General features: G+C 42.2%; 3 protein-coding genes across 3 annotated transcripts; 2 read left to right on the top strand and 1 right to left on the bottom strand.

Moving 5' to 3' along the window:
• Nucleotides 1-3,005: 3,005 nt before the first annotated feature.
• On the top strand, nt 3,006-4,362 carry LOC118490507 (putative disease resistance RPP13-like protein 1). The gene is made up of 2 exons (XM_035988178.1): nt 3,006-3,601; nt 4,284-4,362. The coding sequence occupies exons 1-2, from the start codon at nt 3,006-3,008 to the stop codon at nt 4,360-4,362; spliced, it is 675 nt and encodes a 224-aa protein (XP_035844071.1).
• A 7,010-nt stretch (nt 4,363-11,372) lies between these two features.
• On the top strand, nt 11,373-19,931 carry LOC110932052. The gene is made up of 3 exons (XM_022175412.2): nt 11,373-11,980; nt 12,069-19,142; nt 19,221-19,931. Exons 1-2 carry the CDS (start codon nt 11,407-11,409, stop codon nt 12,560-12,562), a joined length of 1,068 nt encoding a protein of 355 aa, XP_022031104.2. The 5' UTR covers nt 11,373-11,406; the 3' UTR covers nt 12,563-19,142; nt 19,221-19,931.
• LOC110932053 lies at nt 13,154-14,377 on the bottom strand. Its single transcript, XM_022175414.1, has 2 exons — nt 14,018-14,377; nt 13,154-13,897 (listed from the first exon to the last, which is right to left on the bottom strand). The coding sequence occupies exons 1-2, from the start codon at nt 14,375-14,377 to the stop codon at nt 13,154-13,156; spliced, it is 1,104 nt and encodes a 367-aa protein (XP_022031106.1).
• Nucleotides 19,932-21,576: the final 1,645 nt, after the last annotated feature.

Here is a 21,576-nt window from a genome sequence, read left to right as displayed (position 1 = left end):
GAAGCTTAGGCAACAAGTCAATTATGGATTACTAGGTAACCTGGTTATCTCATTGGTGAGTTATTCTTAGGAGATATATTTATTATACTTTTTAGTATATGTTAGAGGTGATTTTTGGATCGAAATAGTATGAGGACTTTGTGCATGACTTGCATCTCTACATCTAAAAATCTGTGTATGACCACGATTAGAGTACATAATCCTCTTTTCGGGTGTTCTCCCTGACAAAGAGAGGACATGAATATACTGATGAACACTATCCTTCCAAATTTACGAATAAACAGTAAAATTTTATCTTTCCTCCATTCACAACCACTCTATAAAATATAGAGGATACACGAAGGATTGTGAATGCTCTTAGACAACCTCTTTGCTTTCAATTCAACAAAAAGTCCTCTTCTCTGTCATCCACTTGGTCATTATTTCAATCAAATGTTAATTTATATATCACAAAGGCGTGAAAATTAGTTATTTTGCACAGAGTTTAATTATGTGATCTTTCATCTTTATCAAATTTTATTTTATGTTTTTCCAATGCTGGTAAAGTTGCATTGAAAAAAATTGCTTGTTTTCCCACAAAAGTTGCGGGAGTCCAAATTGTTGCAAGTGAAAGATTATACGGTATTTAGGTGTATTAAAATTATTGTTAAAAAATGTAATATGTGAAACGTATTAATACTTTTATCAAATTTTAATCTATATGTTATTTGACGTATTATTATCTTATAAATAAAAGAGGTAATTACTTTATTAAAATAATTAATTTGGTTATTAAATGGTTACGTGAAATTTAATTTAATATTCATTAAAATTAAAATGTAACCATCACTTGTGGTCTAGTGGTTGGAAAGATTTGACTTCTCCTTGGAAACCCCCACTAGTGTCATATTTGGTGGATAAAGGCAATGAAAGCTAGTTCTCCCAGACCCTAGGTCATGAGTTAGAGCCCGAGCCAACCCGGGTTTTAGTCCGCCATGCGTTACGCCAAAGAGATTCTCTCTTGTGGCGACGCAAGCCCCTGCCACTGGCAGTGGGTGGTACGGTTTCCCGGGGAACGTCGTTTGCCAAACTCTGATGTCAGCGTGGACCAGAGTAGGGTTAGAGCCCTCTGTTTAGGAGGATGTGAGATCTCTCTCACAACAAGTTAAAGATTTTCACCGTTCAAAAACAATAAAATAAAATAAAATTAAAATGTACAACTGAAATGCAAAACTTCATCAATAATTGAGTGGATAAGAATTGTGTAGACAAGAGTTGTGTGGAACTATAAACATCAGCTGAAATCCTGTATTCTTTTTCATACATACACACCTATAATTTCGTTCACATATATCTTTGTTATACAAAGTTTCCATCTTGGCCATTAACGATGGCTGAAATCATTGCCTCTGAGCTCTGTCTTCTGAAGCCATGAAGAAAATTGGACGGTCCCAAGGAATCCAGTCAGAGCTGAAGTAACTCAGAAAGAAGTAACTCAGGAAGCTGTTCAACGGTGGCTCCAACAATCCCAGATGTATCTACCAAAGATATTCCAATTTTGTGGATCTCTCATGTGAGTTGGTTCCAAGACAGGTCTAATGATTCAATTTCTGATATTTTCCCAAGAGCATGTGGGATTTGACCTGTTAGGCTGTTGTGTGACAAGTTGAGCACTTTTTAAGATTTTAGATATCCAATGATGTTTGAAATCTCCCCTTCAAATTTATCGTCTGATAGATCAACAATCGTGTAGTCAACCGAAAGTCGGCCTATGTACACATATTCAGGTTTTGTTATCTAGATGCCGAAAGTTTTTAAGAAGCTTCAAAACTTAAAGATATGTATATATCTTTAAGATAATAAAGCTAATTGTAGCAAGGAATGCTAATTGAATACAACTGATTAAAAAATATAGCTAGCATTACCTGAATTTGATGATTTAAAATAATCGGTTAGAATTGGGATAATGATTTGAATTTGGGTAATAAAAATGTGTGTAAAATTCTCCCATGGATGGATCTGGTACATTAAACATTTTCTTTTTACTAGTTTCATTAATTAAATTGGATAATCTTCAATTTAATTACTAGTTTTTAAGTTTTAAGAAGCTTCAAACCTTCTGTTTTGAAGGTTTTGTTTCTAAATTGCTCTTCTGTTTTAAGTTTTTAAGATATGTATATGTACACATATTCAGGTTTTGTTAAGTGACACTTTCCCTGGTTGGTTAGGAGATCTTCCCAACTTACAGGCTCTTGTCCTTAGATCAAATAATTTTCATGGTGGCATTGTAAAGTCTGCGAGTTCTTGACTTATCTCATAATGGGTTTGTAGGCCAACTCCATACAAAATATTTTCTAAATTTCAAGGCCATGAAAAATGTGGTAAAAAAGAAAACAAAACCTGAATATGTGTACATAGGCAGCATGTATTACTCTATCATTGTTGCGGTGAAAGGAGTAGATCTATATATTCCACGACTTTCGGTTGACCACACAATTGTTGATCTATCAAACAATAAATTTGAAGGGGAGATTCCAAACACCATAAGATATCTGAAATATTTAAAAGTGCTCAACTTGTCACACAACAGTCTAACAGGTCAAATCGCACATGCTCTTGGTAAAATATGAGAAATTGAATCATTAGTCCTGTCTTGGAACCAACTCACAGGAAAGATATCTTTGGTAGATACATCTGGTATTGTTGGAAGGAAAGAGGAAAAGAAGGAATTGCTCGTGAAGTTATTAGGGGAGGAGCCATGTGATTACAACTTCAGCATTTTGCCCATAGTTGGTATGGGCAGGTTAGGTAAAACCACTCTACCTTGACTAATTTTAAATGATGTTGAGGAAGTTAAGAAGCACTTTGAACTCATGGCTTGGGTTTGTGTCTTTGATCAGATTGATATCTTCACTATAAGCAGAGTTATCTTACAATCTATGAAGGGGGAGGACAAGGAATTCACATATTTGAATCTACTTCAAGTAGCTCTTAGAAATTAACTCAAGGAGAAAAGATTTTTGATAATGTTAGATGATGTTTGGAGTGAGAGCTATGAGGACTGGATGACCCTAGTGAGCCCATTTCATACATGTGCTCCTCAAAGTAAAATTATAATGACAACCAGAAAGGTGCAATTGCTCAAAACGCTGGGTTGCGATCATTTAAACCATATGCAGACTCTTTCACATGACTATGTTGTGTCTTTATTTGCTCAACATGCGTTGGGTGCAATGAACTTTGATTCACATCCACTTCTAAGACCACATGGTGAAGGCATCGTGAAAAAATGTGATGGCTTGCCTTTGGCTTTAAGAGTACCTGGAAGGTTATTGAGAACAAAGACTAAAGAAGAAGAAGAGTGGAAGGAGCTTTTGAATAGTGACATATGGAGATTAGGAAAGAGGGATGAGATTATCCTAGCCCTTAGACTAAGCTACCATGATCTTTCTGCCAGTTTGAAGCAGTTGTTTGCATACTGCTCCTTGTTCCCCTATGTCTATATGTGTGACAAAGACGATTTGATTTTACTTTGGATGGCGAAAGGTTTCCTTAACCAATCATCTTCAAACAAGTCAATGGACCGTTTAGGTCTTGAATATTTTGAAGAGCTGTTGTCAAGGTCATTTCTTCAAAACATGCGCCTAATGAAAAATCAATGTTTGTGGTACATGATTTGCTGAATGACTTGGCGATATCTGTTGCTGGAGAATTCTTTTTAAGGTTAGATGATGAGATGGTGAAGGATGTCAGGAAGGAAGCTTTCGAGAAATATCGCCATATGTCATTCGTTCGTGAGTAATTTATAGCTTACTCGAACTTTAAGCCATTCAAAAGTGCTAAAAGTTTGAGAACATTCTTATCTGTGTCCGTTGAATTGAAACATACTTGGGGAGAGTTCTACTTATCTAATAAGATTTTGGTTGACTTGCTTCCGCAATTACCATTGTTAAGGGTTCTATGTTTAAATGATTATTTCGTAAGCGAGGTACCAGAGACCATTGGCACTTTGAAGCACTCGCGGTATCTAAATTTATCTCGTACCAAAATCACACATTTACCAGAAAATGTCAATGTCAGCAATCTCTACAACTTACAGACATTAATCGTTTTCGGATGTGAATGTTTAAGTAAGCTTCCTAGCAGCTTCAAAAAACTTAAAAACTTGCGGCATCTGGATATTAGGGATACTCCGCTTTTGACTAAGATGCCCTTAGGGATTGGCGAGCTGAAAAGCCTACAGACTCTCTCTAAGATCATTATGTTAATCAGTTCTTTCAATATCTAATGGAAAAACACTTTAGGGATCTTGACATGCCTGACAATCCAGTAGCGGTTAGAGATGAAGAAGAAGCCATCTTGATCGGTTCCCGTTTAGGGTGAGCAGTTAGGATGGAGAAGATGATAATAACAGATTGTAGTGAGGGGGCCGTAAACTTTATGGTGTGTCTTTAGGGTTCCCAATAACCTGTATTTATATGCTTCACCCAAGGGGAAACCCTAATTAACTAGTACGGGCCTTTATGTCCATCAAATAAAGCCCAGTTAATTTTATAGAGATATTAAGGTAAATATTGATCTGGTTATTAGATAAATGATCAATAAGGACACCATAAATTATTTAATAAATAATTAAATAAATAACTTACGCTAACATTCCCCCACTTGGCCGAGTGATCATTTATTATGAGTATTAGATAAGCCTGATCAGGAGTTAATACTCATTTTAGTTTTAAACCAAAATTGTAGCAGAAAAATACAGTCTTTGAGTCAGTTATTCAACTCAGGACCCCCATTAATCATACTACAATCCCAAATTTAAAACCTAAGCAAAATAAGGATCAATTTACAAGTAAGCCCTTAAACGATGACTTGTATAATAATAGTCTTTACGTCATTAGGCTAGCGAAACGTAGTTAGAGACAAACAAATCAAATGAGGAAATTTTATCATTAAAACGTAAGTAAGTACAATATGCATTTAAATAAGGTCTTTACAAAAGCCCATCTTCAAAACATGTTCTTCGAATACTTTAGGTGGGAGACCTTTAGTCATCGGATCCGCAAGCATATTTTTCGTACTTATATACTCAATACAAAGCTTATTTTCCTCAACACATTCACGTACGAACAAATACTTTGTATCAAGATATACTCTAGCTCCGGTCGAACTGTTACTGTTCGAGAAGTTAACGGCAGTTGAGTTATCACAGTACAGCTTCAATGGTCTAGATATGGAATTAACAACTTTGAGTCCAGTAATCAGATTCTTTAGCAACATTCCATGACAGGTAGCGTTATATACAGCAATGTATTCTGCCATCATAGTGGATGTTGAAGTTAGTTGTTGTTTATAACTCCTCCATGAAATAGGTCCGCCGGCTAACATAAAGATATACCCTGAAGTGGATTTCTTGTCATCTTTGAATTTAGCAAAGTCAGAATCAGAGTAACCAACCACTTCCAAAACGTCACTTCTTCTATAAGTCATTTTATAGTCTTTCGTCCCCTGAAGATATCGAAGTACTTTCTTCGCTGCTTTCCAGTGATCAAGGCCAGGATTAGACAGATAACGGCCTAGCATCTTTGTAACATAAGCGATATCTGGACGAGTACAGACTTGAGCATACATGAGGCTCCCAACTACTGTGTCATAAGGTATCATTCTCATTTGCGCCTTTTCATCCTCAGTTTTCGGACATTGAAAAGAACCGAAAACATCTCCTTTAACTACTGGATCTACAGAGGGAGAGCTGTGTTGCATGTTATATCGACTAAGGACACGATCAATGTAAGCCTTTTGTGATAAGCCCAAAATCCCATTTCTTCTATCTCGGTGTATTTCGATGCCAATAACATAAGAAGCCTCTCCGAGATCTTTTATGTCAAGGTTATGCGAGAGTAAAGGACAAGTATAGCAAAATTGCCAATAGAATATCATCTACATAAAGGACAAGTATAGCAAAATTGATCCCACTCATCTTGAGGTAGGTGCATTGAACAACTTGGTTCTTCATAAAGCCTTGCTTCTTCATGACTTCATCAAACTTAAGATACCATTGACGTGATACTTGCTTCAAACCGTATATGGATTTCTTCAGCTTGCAGACAAGATGTTCTTGACCTTCAGGTTTGAACCCTTCAGGTTTCTTCATGAACATGTCTTCGTACAAGTATCCATTAAGGAAAGCAGTCTTGACATCCATCTAATGCAACTCTAAATCAAAATGAGCTACTAGGGCCAAGACGATCCTTAAGGAATCTTTTCGAGAGAGAGGGGAAAAGGTCTCTTGATAATCGATTCCCTCTTTCTGAGTGTAGCCCTTTATAACCAATCTTGCTTTATATCATTCAACGCTTCCATCCGGATTTAGTTTTGTTTTGAAGACCCATTTACATCCTATGGGTTTAACACCGTCGGGTAATTCAACCAAATCCCAAACGTTGTTTTTCTTCATGGAGTCAAGCTCGTCAATCATAGATTTGTTCCATTCAGAAGACTGATCACTACTAATGGCTTCATTGTAAGAGGTAGGATCGGTAAACTTTCCATCATCTGATACGGCTTCAGCTAGGTAGGTTTCATAATCATCAAAATTAGTGGGCCTTCTCGCCCTAGATGACCTCCTAGGTTGATTCTCAACTTCAACATTTGAGCGTCCTTCATTCTCAGGTACATGCGGAGCAACATTTAATTATGAATGAGTTGGAGGTGGTGTAGTGACATGCGGTTCAGCAACGAGTACAAGAGGAGTAGTAATAGGAGGTAATGAAATGGACAAGTGTCTCCCCCTCGCGTCTTGTACTTCTTGTAAATCATTGTAAGGATTTTAACTGCTCCCACTGACCTTAAAGTCCTCAAGAAACGCGGCACGCTTGGTTTCTACAATACGAGTAACATGGGAGGGACAATAGAATCTATAACCCTTTGAGTGATCTGGATATCCAATAAAGAAACAACTTGTTGTTTTCATATCCAGTTTCTTTAAGAAAGGATTATAAAGTTTAGCATCGGCAAGACAACCCCATACTTTCATATTTAAGACTCGGTTTCCTTCCTGTCCAAAGTTCATAAGGAGTTTTAGGGACAGATTTCGAAGGAACTCTATTGAGTATATGAACAACTGCTTTTAAGGCCTCGGTCCTGAGGAATAAGGGCAAACCTGAGTTGGCTAACATACTACGTACCATGTCCACTAGGGTTCTATTTCTTCTCTCAGCAACACCGTTCTGCTGAGGAGTACCGGACATAGTATATTGGTTCACGATCCCCTGGCCCTTACAAAACTCATAAAATGGACCAGGAGCCTGACCCACGTCAGTATTGCGACCATAATATTCTCCTCCTCTATCTGATCTAACAACTTTTATTTGACGATCTAATTGTTTTTTAACTTCAGCTTTATAGTCTTTAAAAGTTATGAGAGATTCAGATTTTTCTTTAATGAGATACAAGTGCATATAACGTGAATAATCATCAATAAACGTGATAAATGAAGTGTGTCTAGTTATGCCAGCGATGTTATAAGGGCCGCTAATATCAGTATGAATGGGTTCTAATAAATTAGAGCTCCTAGTGGCACCTTTCTTATTCGCTGATGTCATTTTACCTTTAAGGCATTTGACACATGTTCCAAAATCATTGAAATCGAGAGGTGGTAAGACCTCATCCTTCACGAGTCGAGTTAAGAGTTCTCGTGAAATGTGGCCTAAACGTTGATGCCACAACATGGATGAAGTTTCTAAGTCTCGTTTATGGTTTTCTCTTTGTTAAGTTCTCATTAATACTATATGATAACAAAGACTTGGAAAAATCATCATCTAGTTCTAATCGATAGAGACCACCATCCAAGAAGCCATAACCAAATATTTGAGAATTAAAACTGATAGTAAGTTTGCCATGACCATGAGAAACAAGAAAACCGTCTACGTCTAACTTTGGTCCTGATACATGTGACAACCGGTAATTAACACCTCTTAATTACACGATTAACAAACATTTAAGGCGATAATAAATAGTGTTTAAGACGTAAAGTAACTTAATTAGGCCTTTTGGTGTGCCTAGGAACGTCTATTCGGCTTTACAGTACACGAACGTTGATTTGCGAGAAGATTTCTGAACGATACGCGGTAACGAACTGACACCGGACAAAATTCTGACAACGCCGAAAGATACGAGCTATACATATACAACTTATATGTATGAAGGTGGTTTTGCGAAAATAACATGCTTTCGAATGGCACAAAACGCAAACGCGAACGAAAAACGCGGAAACAGTAACGCACCGGCAATCAACGATGAAACGGAAGCATCAGACGCGTGTATTACTTTCAAAAATGAAATTTTACGATATATTTAGCTTCGTAATTAAATTTTAGTGTTCGTAGTTTAAATCAAATAGAAAAACGGATTGAAACGGCGAACGACACAATTTTTAGTGATTTTACCGTTAACGACGAACGAATATGCAAACGACATCTACCGGCACTATTTTACATGTTTTAAATCTTATATTTTAGTCACGATGTTACGGCGAATTCGGGTTTTAATAACGGGTCTCGTGGGAATTACGGGCCACTTAAACACGAGGATTGGGCTTGTGGGCCTTGGGCCCAAACCCAAAGCCCACTACCCAAAAACCCTAGTATATATTTGTAGTTACAACCTTATCTTTTATTTGAAAACCACAAAACCAAAACACGCACACAATCTGCTCTCTTTCTCCTACAAGTTGAAGAAACCCTAATTTTTCTAACTCCTCTACTCAAACACAACACAGACATCATGTCTGCTTTTCCTGTTCCCTCTCTTCTGCGAACCAACCAACGGAAGAGCTCCGGTCGAGCTCCAGCCACCTGCTTGTTGCCATTATCCGACACCCAAACACCACCCAGCCGCACCCCCCTCGACTCTCCCACTCCGACAACCCCCGAAACCCATCTGCAACTGAAGACTCAAAAACCAGTTGATTCGACCTGGTTAGAGTTATGACTTCAGATGACCAAGCAATGAACCTGCAAGATCACAAGGAAACAAGCACACCGTTAGCCTCGTCACAGGGAGGGGGGCCTCTCTGTGACCAAGCTCGGGCGTGAGAATAAGTATTTGTGAGGAGAAGGCAGGTCAGGGAGAGAGAGAGGAGAGTTTAGAGAGAGAAAGTAGCAGTTACCCGTTTTGGAAGTCTAAGTATGGTATTTATAGTCTTTGGGTATGCTGACGTGGCAAGTTAGTTAGGGCCGGACCAGTCGCTGTCATGGTAGTTATGGCCGCGGGGCCCAGTTAGTTATGGCGTAGCAACATCTTTGGTCGTTCCGTCTATAACGTACGATCTGACCGGGGGCGTGACTGTGGGAGGCCTGGCTCTGTATCTAGCGGTGATTCGGTCCGACCAAGAACGTATCCTCATCAAGTCCCCCTAGTTCGTGGTGTTTGTTTAGCAAAAACTTCGAACTATGTAACGGAATTTTTTGGAGATCCGGAATTCCCGCTGTTGGTTTTTGTTGATTTCGAATTTTGAATTTGGGCGGTGACTTTGGCTACGTAACCGTCAGTCGTTTCAGTTTTTCCCTTGATGTGACGCTTGATGTGCGCCAACTGTCGTGACGTGTCGTTTTCTTATTGGCGTTCTTAAGGCGGTGCATTGCCCTATATAAAGAAAAGAAGAAGGGTAATTTCTGTTTTCACTTTTACCTTATCTTCTTCATCTCTCCGTCTGAAGCGAATCTACTTCCTAAACAGGTCAGTATTCTTCTTCTTCACATGGCGAACAAGAGCAACCTCTCCGGTTGCTTCAACATTTTGAGTAAAAGTGGTTTGGAGTGGTATGTGAATACATACGCGATTCCTGCCTCCTTGCACCCCACTCTCCCCGAAAAGGATACGCCGATTTATCCTTTTGTACCGGGGAAAATAGGAATTTATACACGCCTCTTTGATTATGGCAACTATCGTCTTCCTCTAACGAAGTTTTTGATCGAAGTGCTTTTGTTCCACGAAGTTCACTTAACTCAAATGAACCCCTTCAGCCTTGCCAAGGTGTGTCACTTTGAGCTGGCCTGTCGTGGACTGGGGTCCGACCCGGATTTGGATGTGTTCCGGGCTTTTTACAGGTTGAATCGGTCCGGCAATTGGTTTACCTTTGAGGTCAGAGATAAAAATTCTTGCTGTTACACGTGGATCACCACGAGTCTCAAGGATTGGAAAGATCACTTCCTCCTAGTCGACGACAGATGCGTTCCGGAGTTTATGACATGGAGGTTAAAGAGATCGAAGCTCCCGCCTCCGCTCCCTGAAGACTTTGAGTACAACAAAGACTTATATGCGAACCTGGTTAAAGAAGCCGGACGTATACAGAAATATCCGGAACACATCCTCGTTATGGGGCGGATCAACACGATATGGTCCGAACCTGGGTGGTACCCTACCCTTAGGTGGAACGGCAAGGGTTAGTTTTGCGGTGTTCCTGGAATTTATATTATATATATATATATTTTGGTTTTGGCCGGTTTCAATGTTGCGTCGGACTATACTATTTGCTGTTTATTCTTGTGCAGTTATGGGTTTGAAAGAAGCTTTGAGGCTGAAATCCTTTGAACCCAAGGAGTTTGAGATTCGAGCTACCAAGACACCGAAAGGCGATCCTCCGTACCTGAGCGTCATGCAGGGAAATCTTTACCAATTTCGGGAACCTGAGGCTCTGGAAAATCAAGGAGGTTCAGCCGGTCAAGGAGGCTCGGGTTTAGCTCCTGTGGCACAAATAGCGGATGTTGCTTCGGTTCAAGCTATGGTGGTGGTTGGTGATGCGAAGGGTAAGGAATCTGGTTCGATCGGGACAAAAGGGTCCGGTTCCAAGTTTGTGATCGAGGATGAGGGTGTCCATCTTTCTGTAGGAGATGAAGGAGAGCGTGATGAGGGCGTAGAAAAAGGTAGTGATGACAAAGATGAGGACGAGGCGGACGAGGGAGTGCCTCCTCAGGTTAACTTGAAGAGAAAGCGAGCTGTTTCGTCTAAATCTGGCCCGAAGCTTAAACAAGTGAAAAAGAAGAAAACAGATTCCAAGGTTATTACGCTTGACGATGATGATCAGGTCACCGAGTTTTCTACTGCTGGAGGTATTTTGGAAAATTTGGACGCCCACCTTCATGGGGGTCGGACCCCGAGGGATCGCCCGTTAACGTTCCACCGAGCCCGTTGTCCTTCGGGGGGGGGGGGGGTGCTATCAAGGTTGTAGCCGACGTCCGTACATCTGATCTTAAAAAGACCGAACCTTCTCCTTCGGGTAAGCTTACCACGGGGGTTGCTTCTAATGTATCAAGGCCAAGCCCTAAGCCGATTGATGGCGGGGACAGTGCCTCTTCTTCCCCATTATGGTATAATACTGAAGCTATCTTCTTGTCGTGGGAGTTAGGTTCGGGTGGTGTTGAAGACATGGACGCGGCTCGAGCGTTAGAGAAATATGTGCCGGAATGGTCATTGACAAACAAGGACAGGATTGTGGACGCTCTTACGGCTAAGATGGCATTGTTTCATTTGGGAACCCCAGCCGAGCATTCTCACTATCGGAAAATGAGCGGGCCGGAACTCGGAAACGCCCTAATGTTAAATCAGGCCCAGTCAAACTCTCTGGTGGTAGAAACGTATAAACGTTGGATCGAGTCGGAGTCGTCTTGTCACAATCTCCAGCGTGAAGTTGCTGCTCTGAGGAGTGAAGATAATGTCCGGTCAAAGACAAAACAAGAGCTTTCTTCCCTTCGATCTCAGGTGGACCGCTTAAAAGGACAAGTTTCGATGGCTAAAGAGGTTAACAAATCCTCCCAAGCTTCGGCCGCGGCAGCTCATGAGGCTCGGGATAAAGCTCTTCAAGACCTCGAAACTTTCAAATTGAAGTGTGCCGATCTCGAGAAGAATCTGGCCGATACGGAGAAGAGGTGTGCGGCTGAGCTGAAGGAAATGAAGGCGTCTTACGATCAACTTTTGGCCGATCACCACAGTCTGATGAACGGTACGCTTAAAACCGTTTCTTTCCTTGTGCGCTTATCTGTTCTCTCTTTTTTTTTTTTTTGAAAAGATCGAATTTTATTCTTCTGCAGATAAAGATGAAGTTGAGAGAGCCCGTGACAGGGCGATCGAATCACATAAGGCAATAATCGACGAAGCGAAGGGCATGTTGACCCGAACTGATGGTGAAATGGTTAAAGTATACGCTCAGGTGTCGGAGCTCATGCTGACCAAACAATGGTTTTTGACGGAGGGGATTGCCTGGGTGGTCAAACTGGTTCATCAGAGTCCCGAGCTGGAGAAGGTCATTGCCGACCTGGTTAACAGTGTTAACGCGGTGGGGGCGAACGAGGGAATTAAGCAGGGCTTCAAGGCCGCCCATGATTCGGTTCGTTCTGCTGAAGAAGTTCCGGGTTATGACGAGGGGGCTCAAGACGCATTGGATGCTGCGGTAAAAGCTTTCGATGAGCTCCAGATCTCCGTTCTTAGAAAAGTTGCGGATTTGATAGACAAGCCCTTGTCTGTCATCCAACAGAGAAGCAAACTTCCTATTGTAGAGGAGGATGACAATGTAACTCAAGTTTAGCACTTTTTACTTTGTAATCGTACAATATTTTCTTTTCTTTTGGCATGTAACTCGTACAATCTACTTTGTTTAGAGTATTCACCTGACATGTTTTATATGATATCACGACTTTCGATAACTTGGTATCCACTCCTGGCTACTTAGTTCTTAGTTTGCGTCCAAACTTTTACTGTTCGACCAGGTTTTATTTCTCGGTTCACTTAGGTGACCGAATCTAGCAAGGAGTTTTTTGTTAACTGTCCTTGATTAGTAGGTTTTAACGGTCGTACCGAATTGGGAGCGTACCGCCTGCTTAATAGGTTTTATTGCTTTTAGAACTATTTAAGCCTTCTCGATCGGCGCGAGGCATGGGTCGAGGCCCGTTTGTGCACATTTTTTGGTATTGTTCGAACTTACACGAATGCTATGCTTTATATTTACTAAAGTACGGATCGCTTTATTTGATTGCTTAATCAAAAACCTGGGGAGAAACCCTCCCGGTTACACGGAAATCAGAAATTTGTTCGGGGTATTACCCTCCCGACTTACATACGGAATTTGTAAATAATCGTAAAAAACAAAAAAAGCGATTTTTTAGCCGTATCCGGCTGTTTACATGAAGCATTTCTTTAGGTGCACCCCGTTCCAAGTTCTTGGCACGGGGGTTCCATCGATTTTCTCTAATACGTACGAGCCTTTCTCGCTCGCTTCTTTGACTCGATACGGTCCTTCCCATTTCGGGGTTAACTTGCCAGGCGCTTCGATACGGCTTGCCTCATTGTTTCGGAGTACGAAATCTCTGACTTCGAACTTGTAAAGCTTGGCACGAGCATTGTAGTATTTCTCGATTTTTTTCTTGTACCTGGCTTCTTTGATTGCCGTGACGTTTCGACGTTCCTCCAGCAGATCAAGATTAGATCGGAGCTCCCGTTCGTTTTCCTCCCAAATCTTGCATCTTTGGTTTGGGAGCCCGATTTCCGCGGGAATTACGACTTCGGTTCCGTAAGTGAGACTGAACGGCGGTTCCCCATTGCTGGTCTTGTGTAACGTTCGGTGAGCCCATAGGACGTTCGGCAGTTCATCTGCCCACCCTTTGCCTTCGTATCCCAGCCTTCTTTTTATCCCGTCCACGATCCGCCGGTTTACCTGTTCGACTTGCCCGTTCCCCTGGGGATGGGCAACCGAGGAAAAGACTTGGTTTATCTTCAAGCTTTCACACCAGCGCTTGAATGGGTTCTCCGCAAATTGTTTTGCGTTGTCGCTAACAATGTAGAGTGGCAGGCCGAAACGGCATACAATTTGCTCCCAGAAAAATCTCGTTACGTAGTAACCGGAGATAAGTGTGAATGGCCGAGCCTCCACCCATTTGGTGAAATAGTCTACGGCGACCAACAAATACTGAGCGCTCCCGCTTGATCGTGGAAAGGGGCCGACTATGTCGACGCCCCACTTCTAGAAAGGCCATGCTGCGGTTACTGGAATCATTTTGTTCTTAGCCCGAAGGCTTATCGGTGCATGCCTTTGACACTCATCACATTGCTGAAGTTTTTTGACTGCACTCTCGTGCATCCCGGGCCAGTAATACCCTGCGTTTTTGACCTTGGTCACTATCATTTTTGGTCTGGCATGAATTCCGCAAATGCTGTAGTGTATTTCCCTGATAATATAACTGGCTTGCTCCGGGTCAAGATATTTTAGCAACGGTCCGAGAAAAGTTTTTTGATATAACCCTCCTTCTTGCATCTGGTACTGGAGAGAGTTGATTTGGATTTTTCTTGCTTCTGCCTTGTCAACCGGTGGGACGTCATGCACCAAGTAGTTGATTATAGGTGTCATCCATGTTTGGGACGGAGCTTATACTTGCATGACATGGGGGTGGCAATCGATGGTGCGGTTAACACTTCAACCCTTACCTCTTTGGCCAAGTGACTGAATGATCCGGACGCAAGTTTACTCAGCGCGTCGGCCTTTTTGTTTTTGCTTCGGGGGACGTGCTCGATTTTGCATGATTCAAACGATGCCATGATTTGTTTTACTTGTTCAAGATATTTAATCATGTTGGCTTCCCTCGCTTCATAATCCCCGTTTACCTGATTTGCCACGAGTAATGAGTCTACATGGGCTACGACGTTTTTTGCTCTGACTTTTTCCGCCAGACGTAGGCCTGCTAATAAGGCTTCGTATTCGGCTTCGTTATTGGAGCTCTTGAATTCTAAACGGAGTGCGTACGTCATATCCGCACCATTTGGATCGGTGAGAATTAAGCCTGCCCCTGACCCTTCGGAGCTCGAAGCTCCATCTGTGTATAGGGTCCAAGGTTTGTTTGGAGCTTTCTCAGTTTCTTCGATTGCTTTTTCTTCTGGTATTTCCACTAGGAAATCGGCTACCACTTGCCCCTTCAAAGGTCCCTTGGTTCTGAAAGTAATATTGAATGCGCCTAGTTCGATCGCCCATTTTGCCAGGCGACCTGAAACTTCTGGTCATCGGAGAACATGCTGGATTCTTTGGTCCATTCGTACTTCGATTGGGTGGGCCTGAAAATACCGACGAAGCCTTCTAGAAGCATGAACCAGTGCCAAAGCTAATTTTTCCAAATTCGAGTATCTTGTTTCATAATCTTTCAGTGTTCGGCTTACATAATAGATGGGGATACGTGCCCCGGTTCGGTGAGCAACAAGCACTGCACTGATTGCTCCATACGACGCGGCTAAATAAACTGTCAATACTTCGTCTTTTTCTGGTACAGTGAGCGTCGGTAGAGTACCGAGACAAGTTTTAAGTTCTTCAAAAGCTCGTGTGGCTTCTTCGGTCCATTTGAAGTCCGATCTGAAGCTTTTTCTGAGCACGTCCATGAACGGGAGAGATCTGTCTGCTGCTTTCGACAGGAACCGGTGGAGGGCGGCTAATCGTCCATTCAAGGACTGAATTTCTTTAACCGTCGTCGGAGCTTTCATTGTAAGGACAACATCGATCTTGTCTGGGTTTGCTCGCAAACCTTTTGATCCGACCATGACCCCTAGGAACTTTCCTTCTTCCACTCCGAATGTACACTTTTTGGGGTTTAGCTTCATGTTGATGCTTCAGAGCCGGGTAAAGGTTTCAAGTATGTCTTTCAACATGGTTGCTTCATCATGACTTTTGATCACTATATCGTCAACGTATACTTCTAAGTTCCGTTCGATCTGGTCTTTGAAGGCTTTGTTCATTAGTTGCTGGTATGTAGCTCCGGTGTTTTTTAATCCAAATGGCATTTTAGTGAAACAATAAACTCCTTCATTGGTGACGAACGCTGTCTTGTCTTCGTCTTCAATTGCCATTTGTATCTGGTGATATCCTTTGTAAGCTTCCAGAAAGCATTTCAGCCTGAATGTGGCAATAGAATCAATCTTCTCGTCAATTTCCGGTAATGGAAAACAATCCTTCGGGCAAGCATCATTTAGATCGGTGAAGTCGATGCACATTCGCCATGAATTATCCTTTTTTCGTACCATGACTAGATTCGACACCCATGTTTGGTACCGGACTTTCCGAATGATCCCGGCGTCCAGGAGACTCTTTACATCTTTTGCGATTGCCTTGGCTCGGTCCGGTGCCATGTGCCTTTTTCTTTGTGCTATCGGCTTTATTGACTCTTTTACGTTTAGGTGGTGCTGTGCCATGGATCTGGGGACTCCCTGCATGTCGGAGTGCTTCCAAGCGAAAACATCGATTGAGTTACTCAGTAATTCCCACAAAAGTTTCTTTGTTTGTTTCGGGAGCTGTGCACCAATGGCCACTTGTTGTTCGGGATACTCTGGGTTGATTGCCCAAAGCTCCGTGGGTACTTCAGATTTTTTGGAACTTGTTTCTGCTGCGTGTCTTACCTCAGCTACGAATGAATTTGATTCTGAAAGTATAGTGGCGACACCTGCTTCGGTGGGAAATTTAATGGCGCCGTGTATCGTGGAACTGATTGCTCCGAGGGCTCGTAACCCGGGTTGCCCGAGTATTATGTTGTGCGAGGAGTGGGTCCGTACGACCAAAAAGGTCAACTGTACGGTTCTGCTCTTGTCACCATCTTTGAATGTGGTCGGACGAACTACCTCTCCTGAAAAACTTATTACAGGGTTTGATACTTCGATCAACTTTTTCTTTTTTTGGGGATTTAGCTGTTGGAAGCATTGTAAATACATTATCTCGAAAGCACTTCCTCCATCCACGTAGATCCGCCGGACCAAGTGTCCTGCGACTACAGCTGATATCGTGATTGGTCCGTCTAGAGCGTCTTCCGGATCAATCGGAGGGAAATACGTGGGCTGGTGCATCCAAGCTGCCATATGCTGATTCGATCGCTTTACCCCTCTTGGGTCGACAAACCGAATCATTTTGATTCCGGCCTCGGTGTTCGGGTTATCGTTTGCTGTCGCGGGCTTCTTCCCATCCTTTACCTCTTTTACAAGATGAGAAAGTTTACCGGACCGTACAGCCTTTTCAATCTCCTCTTTTAGTGCCCAACACTCATCAGTTGTATGCCCCTTGTCTCGGTGATACTCGCAATACTTCTTGGAGTTCTTATCCGAAGTGGGTTGCTGTTTTGACGGTGTAGGAAACCGAGTGGTTTCCGTACTGAGGATTTCGCTTGGTGACTTTGTTAGTTCAGAGAAAGTGTTGAATCGCACGTTTCCAGTCCGGAAGCTGCTTTGATCGGATTTTTGGTACGGACCGCGACTTTTGTTCCAATTGTTGTTTCTATCTTTTGGTGGCGATGTGTTCCGTCTCCATGACGTGGTTCGAGCTTTGGAATTTCTAGCGGTTGTTTCGTTCAGCTGACCACAGGCACTCTTCCCTCGGACAAAAGCTCGAGCTCGCTCCATGAGTACCTCCATGGTTTTTGGGAGATCTTCGTGGAGCTTTTCCACCAACTGATTGTTCCGTACCCCGTGACAAAATCCGGAGACCCGGAGCTGGTCGACTGCTCCGCTTATCTGCATGCTCTCTCGGTTGAAGCGATCTATGAAATCTTCTACGGACTCTCCGTCGCGGCTCTTTATGTTGTACCTCAGTAATGTCTTTCTTGCAACGACGCTGCTGGCAGAAGTTTTGCAAGAATATACGTCGGAAATCTTCAAAATGATCAATTGACCCCTCGGGCAGCCCATCGAACCATACTCTGGCTGATCCGGTGAGAGTTTGAGCGAACATGTGACACCAGGCCGGCATGGGCCATTGTTCGACCTTAGCTGCTCTGGCAAATGCAAACATGTGGTCGTCCGGATCGGACGTACCGTCATAAAATTTCAAAGTGGGGGCATTTTTAACTTGGCCGGGAGTGGGGCATTGACAATCCGCATCGTGAATTTTGACTGAGAAGTCATAGACGTGGGATGATACGGCATAATTAGCTCCTGATGCTGAGGGTTTAAGCCCAAAGATCCCTGGCGAAACAGGTCGTTAAGACCGTTATTCATTGGAGCATTCGTAAACGAGGAGAATTGTGCAACACATGTTATGGGAGTAAGGATTGCAGAACTTACCATAGATCCAGAGGTGAGAGTGCCGATAGAAACGGGGTTGCTCCCTGGATATACGCTGCTGAACAAGTTCGTGCGGAGACTCTGCAACATTTCCTCTCGCTGCTGCTGCTGCTGTTGTAGCTGTCGTAACAAGTCGGCGTTCCGTAATAGGAAGGCATTGTCGAAAGCTGGCAGCGGTGTTGCGACTGGAGCGGTAACCGAGAGCGTTGTGACAGAGCTTGCGATTACGGAACTTGCAACTAGAGGTGCCGATGCTAAACCAGCTGAGACCGCTGCAGCAACTGCTGCTGAAGCAGTTGTGGAGGAAACATTTCCTTCCCAGATGTCGTTAAATGACGGGAAAGTATTCGTAGGAGCAGCTGTTGTGGATTCCATGACTTGGAAGAAACAGGTTTAGCAAAATGACTTGAGTGAATTCGAGGGGATGGCGCCACTGAAGACTCAAAAACTGGTTGATTCGACCTGGTTAGAGTTATGACTTCGATGACCAAGCAATGAACCTGCAAGATCACAAGGAAACAAGCACACCATTAGCCTTGTCACAGGGAGGGGGGCCTCTCTGTGACCAAGCTCGGGCGTGAGAATAAGTATTTGTGAGGAGAAGGCAGGTCAGGGAGAGAGAGAGGAGAGTTTAGAGAGAGAAAGTAGCAGTTACCCGTTTTGGAAGTCTAAGTATGGTATTTATAGTCTTTGGGTATGCTGACGTGGCAAGTTAGTTAGGGCCGGACCAGTCGCTGTCATGGTAGTTATGGCCGTGGGGCCAAGTTAGTTATGGCGTAGCAACATCTTTGGTAGTTCCGTCTATAACGTACGATCCGACCGGGGGCGTGACTGTGGGAGGCCCGACTCTGTATCTAGCAGTGATTCGGTCCGACCAAGAACGTATCCTCATCAGAGAAATAGGCGGAGCGCCGACGAAAAACAGTGGCTAGGCCGCTGTTTCGATGACGACGCCGTCGCCGTCTGAGGCATTCTGTTGCGGCGGCGAAGGAAGAGAGACAAGACCAGAGAGAAAAAGGGAGCCGACGTTCAGCGGCGACGATGGATGGCAGACGACGGTGGTACTTTTGTGCGGCGAGATTTCACCGGTGAGAACTTCCACCCTTATTGATTTTCTTTTCGGTAAGCTTTTTCACCGTTCCCTCAAGTTATTCACCCTTTTGCAGTATTGACGATGTTGACGTCGGCTGACGGTGGTGGAGCTGTTTGGGCTCCACTTTTTGGTTCAAACACGGTTCGAGTTCTTGTTCATTCAGTCCAGATTCGGATTTGGTTTTGGTTTTGGGGAATATTTTGGTTCGGGTCAAACCCGGTTGACTCGGTCAACACCCGAGTCAACTCGGGTCAACAGCAGGTCAACGGTTCACGTTCGGGATACGGTTCAGGGTTGAAGATCGGTTTGATGTTCGAGTTAACTCGGCCCGGGTCAACTCAGCTAAGCTGGGTCAACTCAGTCCAACCTAGTCGACTCAGTCAAACCCGAGTCGACTCGGTCAACAGGTCAAAGTGGTCAACAGAATGGTTCAAGTTCGCGACTCAGTTCGGTGTTCGGGTCAAGGTTTGGTTCAACTCGGTTTGACTCGGTCAAACCGAGTCAACTCAGTCAACGAATTGGTCAACACGCGGTCAAACAAGTCAGCTTTGGTAGTCAACGGTCAACAGTCCGGTCAAAACTAGTCAATGCTTGACTCGGTAAAGTTCAAACGACGCGAAATTCTTATCTCGTTAGTTTAATTATAGTTCTAGATTTCATATTTATACGCGACGAGCTCGAAACCGAATACATATAGTGATTTACTTACTATTTTGCATTTTGAAGAAAATTATATTAACATATGTTGTTTGATTGACAATTGATTGAGTTTGATTAAAATATCGACACTTTAGATGTCGAAGTTTTTCCAAAAACAGAGGAAACTCTGCCAAATTTTCGTTAAAAACCCGAAACACGACACGCATTTTTGATCTAAAAACGACGCTTGTTGGATTTCGAATTCTTCTTATAAAATAAATATAAATATATATTTATTTTGGGCGACGATTACAAGTTTCAAACGAAGTTATAACATTCGACGAATACTACCTACCTTTATTTCAAACCACTAACACTCGACCCTCATTATAGTATTTCAAAACGCGTTTAAAACTCGATTACTTATACAAAATAAGTACAATTATTTATTTATATTTATTTCAAAACACCGATAATTCGAAATACTAGAACATTTTCATAAAATAAAAAAATGAAGTTTCTATTTATTTTAAACGTAGACTTTTTGAAATACTTGAACACATTTATAAAATAAATATAAGGTTTATATTATTTTAAACGTCGATTTTAAACGTTTTTACGAACTAAATATAGTTGTTATATTTAGTTCAATTGATTGAATTCTAAGTTATATTTCAAACGTCACGATTAAAATATATGTATATTTATATATACACTTTTATTTCCATCTTACGACGACACGAACCGCTATCCACCTACGTATTTCTATTCGCGACAAATAACACGATGTCGTAAGTATATTTTTATTTAAATATATAAATATATATATGTTAAACATTCGAAAGCTAAGTCGTTTTCGAGACTTAGTTTTGTCCTGGTCATAAACGGGATCAACTAACTCGGTAGAGCTCGGACACGTAGTTTAACTACGTAACTGATAAGTTATTCCTTGTTAGGATTGCTATAGATGCACGCTAGCAAGTTCACGTTCTTGGAACGACATCATGCAATCACTTTTAGCTAGCTTTGCACAAGGACATCAAGGTGAGTTCATAACCCCCACTTTTTCTAGTTTTACATTTTTACAAATGTTTCCGGGGGTGGAAAGACATGCAAGTTTTGCAAAAATAAACAACTTTTCGATGAACGAAGACTCATATTTCTAAACCATGTTGCGAATGAATTTCAAGGAACTTAAATGGTTTACGAATGATTTCGATCAAACATACCGGTTTTACAAAACGCGCGCATATTTACGAAACGTGCATGATTTTCTAATGGGGACAGGCGACACAGTCGAGGTGATTCGACACAGTCGAGGGGATTCGACACAGTCGAGGTGATTCGACACAGTCGAGGTGATTCACACAGTCGAGGTGATTCGACACAGTCGAGGTGATTCGACACAGTCGAGGTGATTCGACACTAAAAATCGTCTACACAGGTTGAGTACTTCCTATGTCGTCGCATACATTAATGTCCTCGCGAAACATTAACGATCAACCTGTTCATAGACGCATTACATGCCCATTTACAACACTAAAACTTTCATATATTCATAAGGTTCATTTGATGGAAACTCACAAATACATGGATTTACAAACTTTGGTAACGTTTTTCAAATTATACCTAAGTAAGAGGACGCGTTGATCCTGCTTACAAAGGTTTGTTTGGGCTCGGCTCATTCTCTCTCTCGTGCAATGCACAAAGACTCTCGTGGGCTAGACTCACAGTTCTCATATATCATGCCAAGAAAATGAATTTACTATATTTTCTCAACAACTTTAAAA

The sequence above is a fragment of the Helianthus annuus genome, chromosome 3, assembly GCF_002127325.2.
Source record: "Helianthus annuus cultivar XRQ/B chromosome 3, HanXRQr2.0-SUNRISE, whole genome shotgun sequence".
NCBI lineage: Eukaryota > Viridiplantae > Streptophyta > Magnoliopsida > Asterales > Asteraceae > Helianthus > Helianthus annuus.
This window is presented reverse-complemented; position numbering and strand designations above follow the sequence as displayed.